The sequence below is a fragment of the Colletotrichum godetiae genome (genome assembly GCF_030913485.1).
Source record: "Colletotrichum godetiae strain CBS 193.32 chromosome Unknown BDP55scaffold_32, whole genome shotgun sequence".
Classification (NCBI taxonomy): domain Eukaryota; kingdom Fungi; phylum Ascomycota; class Sordariomycetes; order Glomerellales; family Glomerellaceae; genus Colletotrichum; species Colletotrichum godetiae.
The window spans coordinates 350,250-370,815 of record NW_026851280.1 but is presented as its reverse complement, the minus strand read 5'-3'; the positions used below and the strand labels follow the sequence as shown (position 1 = coordinate 370,815).

General features: G+C 53.1%; 6 protein-coding genes across 6 annotated transcripts; 2 read left to right on the top strand and 4 right to left on the bottom strand.

The window, feature by feature from the left end:
- Window positions 1–632: 632 nt before the first annotated feature.
- On the bottom strand, window positions 633–2,107 carry BDP55DRAFT_670751 (uncharacterized protein). Its single transcript, XM_060575406.1, has one exon. It carries the CDS (start codon window positions 1,923–1,925, stop codon window positions 648–650), a length of 1,278 nt encoding a protein of 425 aa, XP_060427291.1. The 5' UTR covers window positions 1,926–2,107; the 3' UTR covers window positions 633–647.
- On the bottom strand, window positions 1,871–3,792 carry BDP55DRAFT_730734 (uncharacterized protein; the record flags this gene model as incomplete). Its single annotated transcript, XM_060579727.1, has 3 exons — window positions 1,871–1,931; window positions 1,984–3,101; window positions 3,187–3,792. The coding sequence occupies 3 exons, from the start codon at window positions 3,790–3,792 to the stop codon at window positions 1,871–1,873; spliced, it is 1,785 nt and encodes a 594-aa protein (XP_060427290.1).
- A 5,596-nt stretch (window positions 3,793–9,388) lies between these two features.
- Window positions 9,389–11,098, bottom strand: BDP55DRAFT_556883 (P-loop containing nucleoside triphosphate hydrolase protein; the record flags this gene model as incomplete). Its single annotated transcript, XM_060569636.1, has 3 exons — window positions 9,389–10,846; window positions 10,917–10,989; window positions 11,055–11,098. 3 exons carry the CDS (start codon window positions 11,096–11,098, stop codon window positions 9,389–9,391), a joined length of 1,575 nt encoding a protein of 524 aa, XP_060427289.1.
- A 1,372-nt stretch (window positions 11,099–12,470) lies between these two features.
- Window positions 12,471–13,415, top strand: BDP55DRAFT_556878 (DnaJ domain-containing protein; the record flags this gene model as incomplete). The annotated part of the gene is made up of 1 exon (XM_060569633.1): window positions 12,471–13,415. The coding sequence occupies one exon, from the start codon at window positions 12,471–12,473 to the stop codon at window positions 13,413–13,415; it is 945 nt and encodes a 314-aa protein (XP_060427288.1).
- A 183-nt stretch (window positions 13,416–13,598) lies between these two features.
- On the bottom strand, window positions 13,599–16,608 carry BDP55DRAFT_634225 (GatB/GatE catalytic domain-containing protein; the record flags this gene model as incomplete). The annotated part of the gene is made up of 4 exons (XM_060572642.1): window positions 13,599–15,672; window positions 15,928–16,039; window positions 16,418–16,462; window positions 16,575–16,608. 4 exons carry the CDS (start codon window positions 16,606–16,608, stop codon window positions 13,599–13,601), a joined length of 2,265 nt encoding a protein of 754 aa, XP_060427287.1.
- Window positions 16,609–17,584: 976 nt separating this feature from the next.
- BDP55DRAFT_556851 (uncharacterized protein) lies at window positions 17,585–19,329 on the top strand (the record flags this gene model as incomplete). The annotated part of the gene is made up of 2 exons (XM_060569631.1): window positions 17,585–18,677; window positions 18,737–19,329. The coding sequence occupies 2 exons, from the start codon at window positions 17,585–17,587 to the stop codon at window positions 19,327–19,329; spliced, it is 1,686 nt and encodes a 561-aa protein (XP_060427286.1).
- Between the last annotated feature and the right edge of the window lie 1,237 nt (window positions 19,330–20,566).

Below are 20,566 nucleotides of genomic sequence, written 5' to 3'. Positions count from 1 at the left end.
CGCCAATGGCTGCTGATGATAGACTGTTCCATTCACCAACCTGTTTCAATGGCATTAGACCTGTCTTTCGATTCTTGAAGATGCCTGTTCTGAAGAACACTAAATCGGTCTGTTACAAGTTTCACTCTGGACGGTGGGTCGAACCGTAAATGTAAGATGAAGCTAGGCCTTCATCGAAGCAACAATCAATCTCAAGCCCTGGATGAGATCTGCTTGTCTCGTACCAATCACATGTTAGAGTGACCATGATGTGTATTTGCCTTGAGAGGTCTCTTGCCATTTCTCAAACTGGCGTTGTCCTGCGGTTGCAATGCCCGTTGGCCAAGTCTTCATCGAAGAGTGTCTCAGCGGCCTTTGAATGTTGACAAGCTATCATATTAAGTCTTTGATAGTTATGATCACTCGAGGTGGAGAACTCTGAAGCTTCTAGGAGAAATTCCTGCGCCTGATACCATCATCGAGGTTACCGAGACCTACATGTACTCAACATCATATACTAATATTTCGACAGAGGCAAAGAGTTATGAATTCCCAAGAGGGAACCTCTCATTGTATATGACTTCATCATCCAGGTTGTTGTGATACGTCGTATGCATGTGGCTATCGCTTTGCAAATGCAGTCAAGACTCCATGTCAAGAACATGTTTTTATTCCCGTCTAGGAGGTGTCTGTATATTTGATTGACTTTCTGTGTTCAGCGGAAAGAATCGCTCGATATCAGCCAGTACACTATGTCTATCCTTTTCCGACACTGGCTCATAGTTATGCCTTGGTTTATTCGCGTCACTCTCCATTTCAAGAGTCAGATCTGACTTCATCCACCTGTCAACTTCCTGAAACACCTCGTTGACATCTCTGCAGCCAACGATCCTATCAGAAGAGGACAGCTTCCTTTTGGAACTACAAAGATTCTGGGTAAACTTCCGTGGTTGATGTCTTTGTTCCGACAGACGGCTCTCCAAGTTCTCTAGTCTCTCAGACTCGCCCTGATAATCTGTTTCACCTCTCGAAAGGTTTGATGCGACGCGAGTACTGCAGTACCGCAGCATCTGTCGGAGTTTCTCCTTGCAGAGAGTATGCAGTGCCTCCAATGTTCTGGCGGCGAGACAAGTGTCATTATCTTCTCGAATTTTGATGAAAGCCTCGGCAGCGCCGCAGATGATTTGATAGTTTCTTCCAACCGCCATGAGTCTTGTTTTGTACTCTCCAGAGTATTCATCCTTCAGTCTTGAGAAAGTCTTCAGAGCTTCCGTTTGCCCGTGTACGCAACAGAAGAAGATGAACGGTTCTAGGCTCGTACCCGCCAAGGTCGGGGTAAAACACATGTCTGCGAGCCAATGAACGGCTACCCAGTCTCTTGGTGCCAAACCCTCTAAGTCGGCCATCATCAGTGCTCCAAAGATGGCCTCGTTATCTGGACAAGACTTCAGGATGACATCTAGGGCAAACTTCGCAAGCGGCCGCTTCGTTGACTCTACGTATTGCTTAGTGGCCAGCAAGCTCGAATCTCGAAGCAAAGGTGTCAAAGCCACTTTCAGTGCTAGAATTGGGTCCCCCTTACCTTCTGCAGTGCTTCGGTAGCATATTTGCCCAGGTGATGAGGCTCGGATGCCAAGGTAACGGCAGCTTTGGGTTGTGACCATTCTTTCGGCGCTTGCTGGGTCAATGTAAAATTCTCCACTGCGGCCTGGAGTCTGTAAGAATGAATTGGCTGTTTGATGAGACAGCTGAATCGTCCAATCTTGTTTCGCGTAGCCGATCTCATGCCGTGAGTCCAGTCTGAACCTTTGCTGATCATCCAAGATCTCAATGAACGGACCACAGTACAGCTCTATGCTGCGAAAGAACTTGGGCCAACAGTTCTCTAGAACTACCATCCTGTGCGGTTCCAAGGAATCATGGCTGAATTCTCCATGTTTTCCCATCTCCAGCTGGTCGGATATCGCAATTATCTCCCGTAACTCTATTAATCGCAGGGATGACCTCCTCTGAGACCCGACGATCCATTCCAAAATTCTCTTGGTCTTTGCTAGTTCTTTGGTCGACCTGGAACCTCTAAGACTCTCAAGGAACTTGATGTAGAGTTCTTCAACCTCTGGTGGTGATGCAATAAGTGAGTCCATCAGATCCTGGGTTGAAAACCCTATCTCATTTTCGATTATGAGCAAAAGTTGTTGAATAATCCGGATGACCCAGAGTATCACACCTTTTGCGTGAGTTTCCAAGTGCGCGCGTATCTCGCCCAGCGTTTTCTCCTGTGTCTCGAGATCATTATTGGAGGACGGATTCTCACGGGAATGTGCGTTAGTTGATGCGTTTGAGTCCTTGGAGAAATTCGTCGGACCGGTGTCAGAGGCACCCCGCCAAGCCACGCGAAGTTTCTCGATACCGCCCTCAATCACGATAGAAATATCCCGGTCATTGTACTGCTCCATTCTGATCTGTGAGCAGTGACTGAGGGTCTTGGAGATGACAAACTCAGGCCTGCTTAGCAAGACGAAGCGGACGCGGCTGTTCAGAGAACCGCCAACTTCGGTAAACATTTCAAGCAAGTCGAAATTTTCATGCGTCGACTTCAGACTTGATAATTGCGTCACGCTCTCTGACTCGTCCAACGCGTCTACCACTGCGAGTGTTCGAGGCGTTGAAGCACTGAGTGCGAGTGCTGTGAAAAGATCTGACAGCTCCGACAGCACCCAGTCGTCGTTCTGCCGCCCAGCATCAAATCGTGCGCGATAGATAGCTCTTGCAGGCTCAAACGTTTTCTTGCCTGAGCTGAGGATGCTGAGAGTCAGGGCGCGAAGCATTGAAGCATCTTTTGCGCCAAAGGTAGGCCCTCGGGCCGAGTAGAACCAGTCACAAACGAAGAGATCGTCACTGGGATCGCCGTTTGAAACCTTCCTTTGAAATTGTTGCTGGATGTTCTTCGCTAGAACCGACTTGCCGCTTCCCGCTCTGCCCGTTATCCACAAGACCTTGCCAGAAGATTCCCATTGTTGGAACTCTTCAGTCTCCGAGAGCCACTGGTTGGTGGCAGGCAGCGGATCTACGATTTGATCTCGCCTTGTTTGCATGCCATCGAATTTCAGGCTTTCAATGCACTTTGTATGTTGTTAGTGCTCTAAGTTCTTTTGTAACACTTAAATACCCAGAATGCCTACCTCGCCACTCCGTAGTTTCGTCCACAATGGGAGCATTCAACATGACCTCTGACCACCTCGGTTGGCCGCCGGTGGTAAATTCACGGGTGTCATCAATACAAAGGAGGGCTCTGACTCCATGGCCAAGCTTGTCGATCCAAGTGACCAGCTTCGCGCAAGCGCTTTGATCTTGATGCTCTAGACCGTCGAAAACCAGCACAACACATTTGCCATCTTGCGTAATATCCTCGAGACAAGCGCTCATGACAGTAGTAAGCTCTGATATATGGCTCCAATCGAGACCTCTGGTCTCATGATACCAGGAAGTGACGGATCCCCACAATAGCGAAGCAGGATCATTGCCATCAGGGGTAGTAGGCGTGAAGGGACACTTCGACTCCCCGATTGCTGAGCAGGTTGAAATAAGAGCCTCTCTTGCCATTGGAGGAAGCCGTAAAAGAGTCTCAGCGAGTGAAGACTCGGGCCCATATTGCCGTCGAAGGAGCTGAGCGACGATGCACCAAGCAACTTGCGCTTGAAATGTTTGCTCATGGAAGTCTTGACGAGATGTTGGGGACTGATTCTCGCCAGCCTCGAATGTCTCAAAGGAGAAAAACGCCACAATCGGTGACTCTTCCTTGTCGAGGAGCATGCCTGAAGCAACTTCAAATCCAATAGCATTTGCTGCCAAGGATGAAAGAGGGCCTTTCCGAAGCCATAAAATTCTTGAATCATGTTGACTATCTGTTGGCCTTGCGTACCATGACTGTGCTGGCTTGCAATAGCGAAACCACGATAAGTCGTTATTGACAAAATGTGCTTGAGCCATCACGCCATGTTCCATAAACTTTCTCCACACTGCTGCTGTCTTCATTATTCTCGGAATGGCTTCTTGGAGTCCGAAAGCTGCTGCGACATCACTGGCTTTCAGGATAATTTCAGTCGTATCCGCTTCTCTTCCTAAACCCTTGAGTCGCTCCCCTAAGGAATTTGAAAGTTTTCCCGTCAAGACCCATTTCGTACGGGTTTTCGGGTGTTCACGTTGAAGCTTCTGGATGTGCCGTATAAGGTGAGACGCATTACTTGAGTCCGTATGATCCCCCTCGGTGCCTTCGAAGTCTATCCCGTCGATTGCGATCACAAGAGGGGTTTCTCGTATCTCAGCAAAACGTCGAAAAATTTCATCTAGGATGCGATGAAATAAGCCGGCTCGGTCTATTTCGTCTCTGTATGTTTTGAGCTCGTGCCCAAAGGTCCGATTCTGTTGCGTAAGGAAGCTCGAGTCAAAGCGCCAAAGCAGCCTAAGCAGGACACGGGCCAATCCGCCGAGGATGGTAGACGTTGTGACGAGTGGTCTTGGATCTCCTCCAGTGTCTTTACAAAAGAAGTAAGCCGTGGCGCAGTATCCGTCATTGAATGTAAGACGATTGACCATCGACAACGTGAACACGGAATGGCCCAGTCCAGTCTCATCGTCAACGAATATAAATGGGTTTCCTTCTCGATCTTTCAGATCCCTGGCAAGTTGCCGACAATCAAAAAGGCTTGCCGAGGTCTGGCATCCAAACAGGCGATAATGTGCTGCGTCTAAATCAGGATGGATGGAAGATAGGTTGTAGAGGAACTCGAGGTTAGTGAACTCCGACAAGCTCGCTATATTCGTTGAAGTCAGCATGTCAGCTCCAGCCAAAACGTGTTTCGCAACCAGAATTCGTGCGTACTGTCTTGGTGCAGTTTTGAGTCGATGCCCTCAAGGAGCTTGACTGCTTTCCCCGTCAAACCTACTTGGATGACATTAATTCGAGTGTCTAGCTCCGCTGTAGCATTGGCTAATCGGTTCGAAATGTAAGCCACCTCAGTCTCGTCCGCATCTTGGGTCACCAAGGCTTTTGTAAACCTCGGAAACTTGCGTCTCCGGCTCTTCTCCTGCAGGTTTTTGAAAAGCTGATCGAGCTCTCCCACGATTGCTTTCAATATCTCGAGCTGATCAACAACCGCAGGTGCCTGTAACCTGGGCTCCTCTCCGACCTGGCTAGCTGTCTTCAACGTGGTTTCGAGCACCGATGAGATGTCATCGAGTCTTTTGGGCGCGTTCTTCACCCGCTCTCGGGCTTTTCGAACCTCTTGAACGGTTTTCAGCAGTGCACCAACAAGGCCGACAACGCTCGCGGCAGTTCCAATCGCGTCTGCCTATTTCCATATGTGAGTCTGCAGTCGCGCGAACTGAAGTCGTGCCTAGGCCCTTTTTCGGTGAACGGGTACTTCACATATCCCTTGCTGTCACTGACACTCGTTGTGTTTTCTGTTGTTTTTCATCAGAGAGGAAAGTTTGACCAGAAGCAATGAGAGAGTTGGGCACCTTTCGCTCGGTTGGACCGCACTTCGGTTGGGCCCTTGGCGGCTAGAGAAGCATTCATGAGGCGCACAAGGCATACTTCTCGCCCAGCGAATCACAGCTGCAGATCAACAAGAAAAGAAAGCCTGGTTGCCCAGCATAACGCGACACCATGGCAAGATCTGCCCGTCGCCTGTGGTCTTCCACACATGGAGCACGTCCTAGCAATCTTCTCACGCCGTTTTGCCAAGCAAGACCTCAGATTGGCGCAGTAATACCTACAACATGGAAGCAGATCAGTGCTTCCACAGCCCATCGCAGAACGGCCGTGAGACAGCCATCCTTTCTATCCGCGGCTCTAGCTTCGGTGGCAACATTACACCTTGGCCTATATCATGGTGAAAAGAGCGCGTATCGTGATTGTTGAGATACATGGAGAATCGGCTCGGGAACTTCAAAATCGCTCTTCAGATGACTGCGGGCGACGATAGAGGCGGTTAAACATATCGAAACCGAACTATCCAGCCAGCGAGATACAGATACATTGACCATTAATACCTTTCTTTTCTACCCTCCTCAGACAGACGTACCGCTGATAGCGAGGCCAATGATGCGGAGCTTGACAAATGCAGTGGATTCAAAGACGTCGGGAAAAGAGCGAGGCTAACCGGTACGGGAATCAGGATCAATTGCATCGCCTCCTAGAATTGCCAGTGCGGATTAACCGGATAGATGCATATACAGATAAGCTATGGATACCAAATTTTCAGGCGAATAAATATCGCAACGGGTCCCCAAGCTTCTTCCCGTCTTCAATTTTTTCCTTCGCGCAAAGACCGTGTTCAAGGAAGAACACCAAGATCTCCCGCTCTACGAGCACACGGAAAATCCGAAGAAAGTTCCGTCGAGCGCATCAGAGGTAAGTCGCTCGCGCTCGCCAACAGCGCCAAGCCATCATCTACACCAGTCTTCCACCGTGACCGAGACCATGATTGTGACTACCGTGACCTCCCAAACCCGGACTTTTTTGTGCCACTTTGACCTCTCAAATGGTTATTTGGCTTTCACAGGGTCCGGAGATTGACAAAAACGGCGTGCAAAACACACATATTTCTACCCGAAATACGTGCGTACACACGCCGCGCGCTTTTAAAACTAGATCTTTTGCTTTCGAACACTGCGGCTCTTTCTTGAGTTTGGTGTTTTTTTGTGTAGGAGATCTAGGTAGCGGCGCGTACATGTATTGACTATGCTCTGATTCAATCGTTTCGCCTCTCTTGTATTCATGGGGAGGAGGGTGCCTGATTATAGTGTTGGAGGATGACGCTATCCACGCAGTCTTGAGACCTGGATCCCTAGACTGGGAGTGAATACTTTTGTTTGCCTTTCGTTGCCATCCATGAGTCTTACCGCCTGCCCCAAGAATGCGTCTTCAACTGGTCTTTCGACTGTGAAGTCGACTTAACCATGCCTCCATCGGCGCTTCCAGCCCAACGGTGCTTGGAGTTGCTGACACTACGTACCTTACCACGTACCATCTACCCGGCGCCGTGGCTTGTCTCGGCCCTGCAGCGGCCGAGGACGGCACGGCAGGAACATCGGGCGGACCATCCCGGCGTCGCAGCCATACAGACCAAAGATCAGGTAGCTAGCTGTAAACGAACCGCCACCAGCTAGGAAACCAAAGAAGCCAAGGCACCGCGCCATGGATCGATATCAACTTGGTCGGGAATGAGCTGGCTACAAGCATCCTTCGGCTTGTCACGCCACACCCGGATACGACATCACATTTCTAGTGAGGTGCTCTAAAAAGAGCAACTCTTAATCCTCAGATCCAACCCCAACCAGGCCCATCAACTTATGCATATACTACCTCAATTAAGCTCAAGAAGACGACCGGAACCAAAGAACGCACCGAATCGGGAAATGAGACTCATACCTGAATACTGGCGCGGATTGCCTCTCCCGTGGACGTTGACTTGCACTCGACAATGGTGTCTAGCGACAATACCAAACGATCACCGGGAGCTTACTTTGCTTTGATCCTGGCAGCCTCATCATTAATGGCACGAATGGTGCCATTATATACCAACCGCCAGCGCTCGAGACACGGGCCCCAGCTACATCAGGCAGGCCCCCTCTCTTGACACTATCGATGGAAGAAGCCCTCCCGAGATCGCCTCCTTGTGTGGGACGTAGGACCTATGCACCATCGATATAAGCGTTTCTTCATGCCTTGGGGCTTCATCTTAGGCCGCAGCCGTGAACTTTCTCTCCAGGAGTAATCAACAGCTCTCAAGTGATGAGACTGGTGACTTGAAAGCCCCGATGCTCAGCTGTGGCAACCCCCATCGCCATCACACAAGTTAACTGACAGCCTGGGTCGCCGGAGACATGATACTTAGGCTTCGTAGCCGTAATCATATGAAATGGAATCACGAGCTACACGCACAACCAGAACAACGTCAAGCAACGCATAGGAGATCACAGAAGAAATGGTTATGAGAGAGAATTGTGTCTTGATTGCCACTCCAAATGCTCAGACAACTATCTAGCCCACCAGTTCTGGTCCATGACACCCTGCCCATCAGCTGAGCTGGGTCATGCCAAAGACCACACCGGTCCGAAAGCCTTCTAGCCCATCCAGCGATTCTCTCCCAAAACGGTTTTTTTGCGTTATTTTCTTGTTGATGTGAGTACCAAAAGAGGCCGCTCGCTCTCCCGGCAACACCAAACTGAGCCAACACACCCTTGAGGCCTATGTCCACGCTCAAGGCAGACGAGACACACAAAAAGCTGGGCCAAGATGGTTCCAAGAGAGCCGATACAAGCATAATGATACTCGGGTATTTCTGCGGTCGTTCGTCGAGCCTGACTTCTCGCAAGAAGCAGGGCATAGGCGTAGAATGCGTAACGGATCATGTCGAAACCTCCGTTTTGAGTTCGGGCGCCAAGAAGCAATATCTTGGCTTTGTCAGTCGACCGACGACAAACGCTCCTCCTCCTACCCCGGACGGAGGGCCTCCAACCATATCTTCCCCTGCCAAAGAAATTGCACGATGATGAATATCGTGCTCCGACAGACGCCGTTGGATGCCAGCCGCCCCGTCGCCCTCCGTGTCATATCCCAACATCAGTCGTCTCCGCGATCAATTGATTAATACTCAAAAGACACCGCGGCGCATAAACCAGAGATGAGCTACCGAACCGCCCTCATCCCGTAGTATTGCCGCCCTCGACCACGAGGGCCAACTCCCCTTTTGTCCACCAGAAATCAAATGTGGCCCGCCATCCATGCGAACGCCGTTCCGGGCTGATACCGCTCAGCCGCTTGTTGACCCCTCCAAACGCCGTCGTTAAAGAAGCACGTGACATGATACGGTGGGAGCGGGTTATTTCCATGCCCGGGGTGTGGTGAATCGTCCAGGATCAGACGTCACGTCCCATGGTTGATGATATTGTTTTTTTCAATGGCTCAGCCTGTCGTCTTGCTCGTTCTGTCGTCTCCAGACAGCATGCATTTCCATTACGGGTAGAAAGTGCCCGTCATCAGAAGGCCGAAGGAAAAAGAAAAGAAGCCAAACAAAAGACCAGTAAGATCCGTTGGGGGTATGGTACAGGCCAAAAGTTTGCGAATATGTGACGAAGCTTTTGTTTCTTGGCAACGAGCTGTATAGGTCTGATCGAGTGTGTTTTTCGTGTTTCGTGATCGTGAGTGGTGAGGGGGACCTAAAAGCTCATGTTGAGCATGGATGAGATGCCCGACCCAGTCTAATCGTGCCGTGTCGCCTCCAAAATCAGGAGAAAAAAGAAGAAGAGGAACTATGTACAATCCAAACAAGACGCAGTCGCGTGTTCCGTCGCGACCGCATACGCCGTAACGCCTTTCTAAAGAGAAGAAATAGGTGGAACCCTAGGACGTTTGTCCTTGGGGTTGGGGGTGGCCCTGGCCTTGGCCTTGACCACGTCCCCGGCCGCCATAGCCGCCACGGTTCTGACCACGGTAGCCACCACGGCCACGGCCACGGCCTCTGCCGCCGCCCTGGTATCCATTCTGCTGGCCTTGCTGGGGCTGCTGAGTCTGCCAGTTGCCCGGTGCGGGGCCACCCTGCAGAGGCAATTGCTGGCCCTGGATCTGACCAAGCTGATGCTGCTGCTGCTGGCCTTGACCAGGCTGGCCGGTGCGGAAGTTGGAAATGGGTCTCGGGATGGACTCGGGGTTCTCGTAAACGTAGAGGGACTTGTCGATACTGGCGGGGATGGGCTGGATCTCGGTTCCAAGGTCCTTCTCAATGTTGTAGAGGTTGAACCTGTCATCCCAGTTGATGAGGTTGATAGCCAGACCCAAGTGGCCATAACGACCAGAGCGACCAATGCGATGCAGGTAGGTCTCGGCGTTCTTGGGGAAATCAAAGTTGATGACGACATTCACAGCCTGAATATCGATACCACGGGTGAGAAGATCGGAGCAGACAAGGTTACGGCACACGCCGTTGCGGAAGTCGTGGAAGACGCGGTTTCGTGCTTGTTGGGCCATCTTGGCGTGACTATAGAAGCATGAGTAGCCCAGTTCAGTGATCTTCTTGGCCAGCAGCTCGACGCGATTGGTCGAGTTGCAGAAGATGATGGACTGGTTGATTTGAAGCTTGGAGAAGAGGGTGTTGAGGCAGTGGACCTTTTGCTTCTCTTCGACAAAGGCGTAGTACTGGGTGATACCGCGCAGGGTGAGCTCGTCCATGAGGTTGATCTCGTACGGGCTGACCATGTTCTTGTCGGAGAAGTCCTTGACAGAGAGGGGGAAAGTGGCGGAGAAGAGCATGACCTGGCGATCCTTGGGGTGGAACTGGAGAAGCTGCTCAATGACAGGAGTGAATTCGATGGAGAGAAGCTTGTCGGCCTCATCCATGATGAACATGGGGCATTCGCTGAGGTCGGCGACGTTCTTGCCCGCGAGATCGAGGATTCTGCCAGGGGTACCGACCACAATATGAACGGGGTCCTGGAGGCGGATGATATCGTCTCGGAGACCAGTACCTCCGGTAGTGACCATGACGTTGATTCCAAGGTGCTTGCCGAGGGTCTTGCAGACTTGTGATGTTTGCATGGCGAGTTCGCGAGTGGGGACGAGGATGAGGGCTTGGATTTTGGAGACCTTGGGGTTGATCTTTTCGAGGGCGGGGATGACGAAGGCGGCAGTCTTTCCGGTACCGTTCTTGGCGCGGGCGAGGATATCACGACCGGTGAGGGCGACGGGGATGGCTTCTTCTTGGATGGGCGACGGCTTCTCGAAGCCAGCCTCGAAGATGCCCATCAACAAGTCTCTCTTCAATTGGAAATTTTCAAACTCCAGACCCTTGGTGTTTGTGACATCCTGGGAGCAAGCTTGTGAGACGGTGGGCAGAACAGATGAGAGGGGGAGGTTGGTCTTGCCGGTAACATACCTCAGTCTGGTGTCTGTTGTCCCTAGCAGGCAGGTTCAAGCTCTTCTTCCAGTCCTCTGATGCGGCGCCATCGCTGCGAAAGTCAGTCTACCGAGCCTTCAAACATGGGTTCCTAGGAGGGCAGTGAGGGAGGCAAACCTCAAGTTTGTCGCCCTGAGCTTGTCTGCGAGTGCTTCCGCCATTTGAATGTGTGTTTATAGAGTATGTGCCTTATGGCAGAGGAAGAGGGTGCGATGCAGTCGTTGAGGGGTGTTGCGCGAAAGGGCTTTGCTTTCCCCACTTCGCGATGTGAATCGAGGGGCGAGTCGTGCTCGGTAGGTATTAGGAAGCAGACAGGTAAAGCGGGAGTCGACGACAACAAAAAAGGGCAATTGTCGTTGAGGAATATTTGATATTTGCGGGATTGTCACTTGGGGGCGAGCAGGAGCGTCGCGTGGTTCGTCGTTGGTTCCGTGGCCGGAGGATAGCGGAGTGGAAGCGTGGATGACCGAGACTCGGGCAGAGTTTCGGTGCAAGAAAGTCGAGGGATGTGGTTGGTGGGTGGAGGTGGATTGTGGTTGTGGTGCGTTCGTGGGTTTTGCGCGATTGCGTAAATTTCAGGTCGTTTGTTGATGACTCGGGCTACTGAAACAGCGTAAAATGTGTTTCGTCCACGAGATGCAGCGCGAAGATGATTGTGGGATGGTTGGGTTTGCGTATGGTTGAGAGGAGTGTGGTTGTGTGTGTGAGTGTGGAGGAAGAGTTGTCTGCCCGGGACATGCAAGCAAGTTTGTGGTGGTGAATCCCCGTCCCAGTGCGTTCGGTGCGCATCAGCTGTGTCGTCGGGGCGGGACCCCTTGCCTTCCTGGTCTAGTGGTGTAGGTGGGGACACGTGACCTCTCCCTAGAGGAAGTACCTCCCTCACTTAGGCAAGTAAGGGAGGTAACTTGTGAGTTAAGGTAAGCAAGAGCCCAAGAGAAGCTCTTGCTAGCATTTCATAGAAAATCACGAGATCACGTCTAAGGAGAAACATGCAAAATAAGCTTAATATGCTACATGTCTCTCAACGCAATGATCATGGTGCTGAAAGTGTCAGGGTAGGTCTTGGATCATGGGTGGTGACATTGGCCTGAACCTGCTCACCGAGAGCTCCTCGCCTCTTCTCATTCGTTCTTTACCGAGCTCACCCCGGTTAGCTCTCCATCAGCCGATTGGTCTGATTCAATCCCTTTCTTCCGTCCCCGCTCCACTCGTTTCCTGCAGCGGAGCTATCGGATCGGCTTGGGGAGGGAGCACGGGAGGAGGACCAGCTGGGAGCCTGAGCACTGAGCAGGAGCACTGAGCACGAATGCGTCAATTGGACGAGTCACTGGTGCCTTAGCCACTGGCAGGTGCAAGTCGAACCACCGGCGTCCAAACTCTCTCACTCCCAGGCCACTTACATCGCCGAGCACTCGCCCGTCTACTTTAAACAAACCCCGACGACGACACTTCAAAAGATGCTCGTCCTCGATCCTCTCCCTCAACCTCCTTGAGATTCTCGTCCCACACGAACTACACAATTAAACCGCAGCCATGGTCCTCAAGACATCCTCAGCATTCGTCATCTGCTCATCCAACAACGTCCTTAACCTCCTCGCCGTCCCCGCACACCACACATCAATAACGTCACCACCCACACGACGACCCTCCTCCTCTGACCACCCCGCATCACAACACAAACAACCCTCAACCTCACGATCCTACGCAACAGTAAGCAATGGCCCAAAAACCAACCCTGGCAATAGGCTCTGGCCAACCTGCACAAATCCAACCCCCTACGACATCTTCGCAATACACAAAACAGCACCCTACACCAAATCCCGCTTCGCCGAGCTCGTAAAACAATACCACCCAGACAAACACCACGCCACAGCCCTGGACTCCCTCCCCGCCGCAACCCGCCTAGAACGCTACCGCCTTATCGTCCTCGCAAACGAAATCCTCAGCTCCCCGGATAAACGCCGCGCCTACGACGCCTGGGGCTTCGGCTGGCACGTCCCCGGCACCGGCAAGGAAGCCGCAGAAGACATCAACGAAGTCTACCGCCGCGCCGATAAAGCATGGCGCCACGGCTACGGTGCCGCCGGCGGAGGGCGGGGAGGTGATTCCCCCGCCATGAATGCGACATGGGAAGACTGGGAACGCTGGCACGAACGGCAAGCCAATGGCGGGAACGAGAAACAAAAGCCAATGTACATGTCCAACGCCAGCTTCGCGGCGCTGGTCCTTGCTGCGTTGGCGGTGGGCACAGTGGCACAGACGACGAGAATGGATAGTAGCACGGCGACGTTCCTCGAGAAGAAGAATGCGCACGAGGCCAACATCAGCGAGACGCTGAGGCGGCAGGGCCAGGCTGTGGCTGGTAAGGGGCGGGAGGAGCGTATTGAGCGGTTTGTGAGGGAACGGGAGAATATTAATTTTGGGTTCATGCCGAGTAAACTAGATGTTCGACCGGCGGCGTCGACGAGTCCAAAGTAAAGTTTCTTGGGACTGGGAAACAGGAACGTTGGGAATGCCATGCTATCTTGCACTCGTGTTATCGAGTTTTACTTATGATGTTATGATACATTGTACAATACAGCGTGCCTAGATGCACGTACACGGGTTCATATAGCCCCCTCCTGGCAGGGAGAGAAGAAGAAAACCAAAAGAGAGAGGAAATCAGTCCTGATGCGCGCCCGTCCGCTCCGTGATGAGCTGACGCATGACCTCTTCGGCGCCCGAGGGGTCGATCCGCTCCGTCTCGCCGATGCGCATCATCTTACCAACGAGGTACATGAGCTTGCCCTGGGGATACTTCTTCTTGTCCATGAATTCCCTCAAGACCTTGTCCTCTCCTTCAACGACCTCTTCTGCGAGCTGTCGGTACTCCGCGTCCGACATTTCCTTGAACCACAACCCGTGTGTCGTGATGGCGTCCGTGACGGAATCGAATTCGTCGAGGTTGCCGAGGTACTGGGCTACTAGGAGCTCCTTGGCGACTTTGCCTGTGATGTCCCGCTTCTGGAGGTGGAAGAGGATGCCAGCTAGTGCGGAGTGCGGGACTGTTTCGCAGGAGCCGTCTGGGGAAATCTCTAATGTCCGCTGAGCGGCTTCCGGATCGGCCTTGTCCGTCGTCAAGCGACCTAGCTCATGGAGGATCCAGTTGCCGGCGAGGGAAGCGTAGTCGTGTAGCTTGGTCTCCAGCCCCGCACTTTCCAATTGACCCCGGAGCTCATCGATGACCTTGTAAAAGAACTCTAGCCTGCCGCCGTCGTCGAGTGCCATGAGAGAGACCGCATCCTTGGCCGTCAAGCCGTAGTTTTCAACCAGCTCCGTTAGCTCAATGTCAGGTAGCTCCTTGACGGAGGCCCTGATATGGTCCACGAGATCTTGGCCGATCACGAGAGGTCCCAGGTCGGGGTCCGGCATATAGCGGTAGTCCACCTCGCCTTCCTTGCCTCGCAGACGGCGGGTATGCTTGGACCCCAGAGTCCAACCTCTCGTCTCGCTGGCAATCGTCTCACCCGCATCAAGAGCCTTGATCTGCCTGTCACGCTCTGCAATGATGGCGTCCTCGACAGCCTTGATAGTGCTCAAGTTCTTGATCTCCGTCCGCGTGCCGAGCGGGGTATTCGGATCACCTGTCCTCCGCACCGAGACGTTGACATCGGCACGCATACCGCCCGTCTCCATCCCAGATACACAGGCATCGACAGCGTTAAGCAGCATCTGGATCTTGCGGACGAACACGGCAGCAGTACGAGGGTGATGAAGCTCCGGCCTCGTGATGATTTCAATCAGAGGCATGCCGACGCGATTAAAGTCGAGCCAAGAGACGTCATTAGGCTGCGCCAGCGTCTTGGCGGTATCCTGCTCCATCTGTATCTGCTGGATGCCGATCGTGATGCTCTCCCCGTCTTCGGCAGCGATGCCGTCCCGCGCAGTGAGCTCGATTTCGCCGTTGCGGGCAAAGGGCTCGTAGTACTGCGTGATCTGATACCCCGACGGCTGATCCCACCAAAAGTAATGTTTCCTGTCGAACCGGCTGACGGGTTGGATATCGCAGTTGAGAGCACACGCCGCGCGCAAGGCCGGTATGAGGGTTTCCTTTTGGAACCTCGGCTGAGAGCCCGGCATAGCGACATCAAAGAGCGCTACGTGGGAGTTTGGGTCATCATTGAAGGATGTCGCGGCAGGCGAGAAGAGCTTTCGTGCCGTGTTGAGTTGGGCGTGGATCTCGATGCCGACGGTCAATTCCCAGCCGTCGACTGTCTGGTTGCTTCCCTTGGGCTTTTGGCCTCTTGTTTCCTTTTTCAGTTGTTTCTTCTCTTCCTTGAGTTTCTTTCTTAAGGGTACCGGCGGCGCTTCATGCGATGCTGCTGTTGCGGGCTGAGCTGTCGCGTATGTCGCCCTCGATTGTCCAAGCCGGGGAGCGGACGGCAGGGCTGGGGCGGAGCGGGCCGGTAGGCGGGTGTATGGTCGTCGGGTCGAGGCCAAGCAGCCTTGGCGGGAGAGCTGGCCATTGAAGAGGTAGCGGGCCAGCTCGCGGGTCGGTACGCGCGCCATGTCGTGGAGGAGGATCTTGTGTGAGGTGTTGTCGGTGGTGGTGACTGTCTTTTGCAGGTCTATTCGGGAACTAGCAGGCTTTGCGCTTTCGTGGGATTGGTCGGTCGACAATTCAATGTGATAGGAGTTGGGCAAAGTCTGGTTCCTTGACTTGTATGTTGCACACCCTCCAACGAAAGATTCGTGTCTGTCAACCAGTGGCTACGAAGCTACTGTAGGTTGGCGTGATTGGAGGGGTAGGGTCGGGCGAGCAGGAGGTTCAGACTGATTGGATTACGCCACTATCTGACCATTACAGGTTTGCATATTGAATCTTCGGTGGCTTAGATGGTAGTCGTATTGTATGTGTTTCCCAGACTGATCTTTGGGATAGCTGTGGATAGCTTCATGGGCAAGGTAACTCCCGTCGCATCGAAAAATGGAAGCTACCAGAGATACGTACCTGTTTTCTCGGGCCGCATGGGCTTCCGGGCGTCTTCGGTCCACTGGTCCGTCCCGCAACGGAAGTGCCAGGTTCTTGGGGATGAGGCTGACATAATGGTGCATTGCATCCCCTAAGGCAAGGCAAGAATGGCGCACATGCGCTGGAAATCAGTGGAGTGCCACGCAGTCCGCCATGCAGCTAACGGGTGCCCGTCCGTTGTGGAAACGTCCCGCGGCACTGGGATCGTTTTGGCCGCCGTTTGCTCTTCCAATTTCATGTCTTCTGTCTACTTTGGTACTTGGAGATTTACGTACAAGTTGCTCCTTTTCGCCTTTACCTTACGGTAGTCAAATTGTCCTATCTCGTGGTATCAGGTAATTCGATTTGATCGCATCTCATCTCCATACAAGTTCAGTCAATATGGAGTACCCCAACTTTCCCATCCCACCACTCGAATGCCACCACATCTTTCAGCTCAGCCCAACGCCGGTGCCCGTCCGTCACACACCACTCCTTGGACCTTGGTGCTCGCTGGTCCAGTCTTCCTGGTCATCTGAAACAAATCCGTCAACGGCTGACACACTCTTCACCCGATCATACGGCGCTGTTCTTCGATGTTTCCTTACAGTTCTCTTTCCTTGCCTCCCTTCCCTTACAGTACCTACCCCCTAAGAGAAGCAGCCCCTCCAACGATGACATTCCCATCCCTCCATGTGCCCTCCCTCCCTCCCATTCCGCTCTTCGGGAAATGATCCTTCAGATGCCAGTCGCCGTCGCCACACCACGCCACACAGATTCGATGCCCGCTTTCCTCACCGCGATGCTACTGCTGCCGCTGCCGCTGCCGCTGTCATCCTGAAGCCGCTCCCCCAGAATCTGAACTGAACATCCCGGGAGTTCCCCAGCCCGATCCCGTCCCTCCCAAACTTCCGAGCAAGCGTTTGAGGGCACACCCATTCTTCGACTCTCCTTTTATTTTCATCTTCTGCTGGAGCCCGACACTCCCTTGTGCGCTTCCCACCTTCACTGCCGACCCTACGACCTTCTAGTAATGTGTATTAAGCTATCGCTGCCTCGTGTGCGACTCGCAGTAGCCCTAGATCTACTAATCTGAGACATTCTTCGCCATACAACGGGCCACATTACAGCTCGTGTCATTCCGAATATCCGTACTTTGCTATACCTACTCAAGCAAGCAAGATACTCAACGCGAGGGACACCCCGACTTCGGATCGGCGTCCCGTTAAGCTTAACTCAAGGGAGACAGCATACTCACCCAACTCCTGATCCCAACGTCCATCACTTAATCCAGGCCGTACCCTCGAACACCAAAATGTCGACGGCTTATCACCCTCCTTCGGTGGCCGACGTCCCTGTCACCACCATGGACGACTGCGACGCCACAGATCAAGGGTGGCTAGCATCAGACCCGGTCGACGGACTCATGCGCGTCGTCGACGCCGTCCCGACGCCGGCCCCCTCGTCGCCGTTTGCCCAGGCCACCAGCGATAAAACTGTTGCGCCTAGAGACCATCCAGACCATCACATGCCGGCCGACGACACGTCAACGCCAGTTGGACTCCCGCGATCGCGCCCCAGGAGCGCAACTGTCCGGAGGCACTCGTCCATGCCCGCCCCCAGCCCAGACTCGCCGACGCGACGTCGCATCTTTGGCATGGAACCTGCACGATCTGTCTCCGATCAACTCATCACCACCGCGGATCAAGAATCTTCCTCAGATGAAACTGTGGTCCCTGCCGAGAAAGAGCAAGACGAAGAAGCATCAGTCCGCCCAGTGTCACCTACAGAGTCTACCCTCACCAGCTTCACAGCTCTCAGTGAAAGAACTCACGGCTCCGGCAGCTCCAGCGGCAGCGGCTCGACCATCACTCAAGCATCGTGGCCTAGGCGCAGAGGAAGTGAAAAGTCGCGAGCCCACGACAAGTCATACCTCAAAAGCCGTCGCCAAAGCCGCTCACCCAAGACCCAGCAGCAGCTGTCCTCTTCAAACGTTTTGAGCTACCTCGAACCAGACTCACCCAACATAACCCCGGAAGCCATCCAGCGCTCCGTCGAGCAGTCGTCCTACTGGAGGATGCCCGACCCCGCCGCCACAAGCTACCAGTCGCCCTCGACGCGGAGCACAACCTCGACAGCCTCAAGCAGCTTCCAGAGCGATGTCTTCTCCGAGATGGGTACCGCCGATCACGAGACCGACAGGAGCAGCAGCCCGGATCACAGTGCCTACGGCGACTCACCTTCCATGCCTGGCAAATTCGAGGTCCCCATGCCCCCCGGACACGGACACGGTCAACGGCAGCGCGACTACCGCCACTACGGCACCCCCGAGATGCCGCGCGGAACCGCAAACCTGCCTCACCTACCGCCCAACGCACTCCAGCCCCGTCTCCCCGGCACGCACCACGGCCACCCGAAGCACCTACCCAGGGCGGAGAAGCTCCCGCTCACGGGGTACGAGCTGATTGCCTCCAAGCTGTGCGCCGGCGACGACACAGAGAGGTCGAGCATCAAGCCCATCTACCGGCGGTTTGAGGCGCTCAACCACCGTCTGCTGCTCCACCTGCAGGACGAGCTCGCCGAGTTGGAGGAGCAGCTTCACCGCCTCGACACGGCTGACACGCAGACGCGCCGGATGCAGAATTGCTTCCTACCAGCGTCCAGGAGGCAGGATTCACTCACCGCGGGCGAGCTGCAGTGGCATAAGACGGATATCCTAGGCAAGGTTGGCTACAAACTTAGTCAGTACAGTAAGTCCCCTCATCTACCTCACCTCACATGTTCCGGTCTCGTCGCTAACACGCCGCAGACCACGTCCTCTCATCTTTCAAAGAAACCCAGCACCTCCCCAACCCAGACCCCCAGGACGTAGACTTCTACCGCGCCTACCTCGCAAACCACAACCCCATAGCCGAAATCGAAACACGGTTCCTCGATCCCCAAGACGACCTCGTCTCCCTCGCCCGCCCAACCTCCTCCTCCTCCTCCACCACCTCAAACTCCAGCTTCTCAAGCGACGATCTCCGCACCCCTCAACCGCGCAACGCAAACCTACCTTCGCCGTCCTCCCCTCTAACCCCAGAAAATCAGAGCGCAGATAGAGCAGAGCGTGTCCGCCGCTTATTAATCTCTGCTCTGACGGGGTACCTCCCTACCCTCGCCATCGCGTTCGCTGCGGCGTTTTTGCTGCCGATACTAGCGTTTGCTGTGATCCCGGGCTTCGTGGGGCGGATGGCTGTTGTGCTGCTTGTTGCTGTTGGCGTTGCTGCTGGTGTGGCACAGGCGGGGTTGTTTAGTAGTCTTGGGGCGGATCGTCCTGCGAGGGTGGCTGCTACGGAGGGGATGTTGGCTTCGGGGGTTTATGTTGGTGTTATGGCTGTTGTTGCTGGGATTTTTGGGTGAAGGGAGAAGTTGGGGTGGTGTTGTCTGATCGGTTTTGTGGTAATTATGATGTTAATGATGAATGATACCCCCTTATAAGTCGATATCGCTTCTCTCTGACCTCATCTATGTTGCCTGAATGACTTCACGATGACGACTTGTATTGCTGGAACCATCACACAACTCTTGAACGTGTATACTAAGTTGATGATCATGTGTTTCTGCTTCCGAACCACCGGTTTCTTCTGATTCATTGGTGTTATCGTGACTCCACATTTCTGAAACTACACAAGCATTTCCCTTTTCAATCATCGCATCTACACATTTAAGTTCGCCGAGGAAGACGATTCAACTCCAGTAACTCGTAGCATTCTTTCCAATAAGTACTATCCTCGTCAATTGCGGCATGATGTTATCTCGTCTACTTCCTCCCCCTGAGGTCTGCACTCGCAGGCAATCTAGTGTGTAGTTTACCTCATGGGCTCGGACAACAGCATACACATACAGGGCCTTCAAAGTCGTTTCGTTGCGCTGAAGATCATAGACAGAGACGCAGCCGTCATCGAGAACTTCTGGCCTTGGGGACTCTGCGTTATAGATGGAAATGTATGAAAACTATGGTGGGACCATTACCTCACCTTGTGTCTTTTCTTTATATACAGGTCTCAAGAGTGTGGAAATCAACAAGTCAATACTCCTCTGGTAGAATAGCATGATGCTTATTGAAGATTGATGGCATTTATGTTTATTTCCAACTTTCTAGCTTGAGGTTGAACTAAAGCTTTTTTTCTCAAATTAGACCGAGAGAAGAAACACGCATTTCCACAACGCGGCATATCAAACCACAACAGCTTGATGCTCTTATGAGATGGATGGATTCCTCAGGCTCAAACAATCAGCCTTGTTGACCATATTGCCAACCACAGTGATGCCCAAGCAAAACGTCCATCTGCTGAAGGCTTCCTTCGCTTTCTTACATACCGCCACTTCGCTCATGTTTTCTCAAGTTTGAGGGATAACTCAACACTTCTCTACCATAGAGGGCCTAGACGCTAGTTTGACATTATCAAAAACTTTCTGCTTATTCGCACGGCATTCAATTCCACAGTCGCACCAGAAAGCAATGGGACACCGCTGAGTTGGCTTTACACGATTATAGAAATGCTCTCAATATTGAAGCCATCACAACAAATGAGATACTTCTACCCTCGAAAAGATTTCCAAATGGTCTCAATTAATCCCAGAAGCTTCTGTAGTC

Coding starts and splice junctions, on each gene's coding strand:
- BDP55DRAFT_670751 (XM_060575406.1), bottom strand. CDS start 1,925: ATGGGAAAACATGGAGAATTCAGCCATGATTCCTTGGAACCGCACAGG.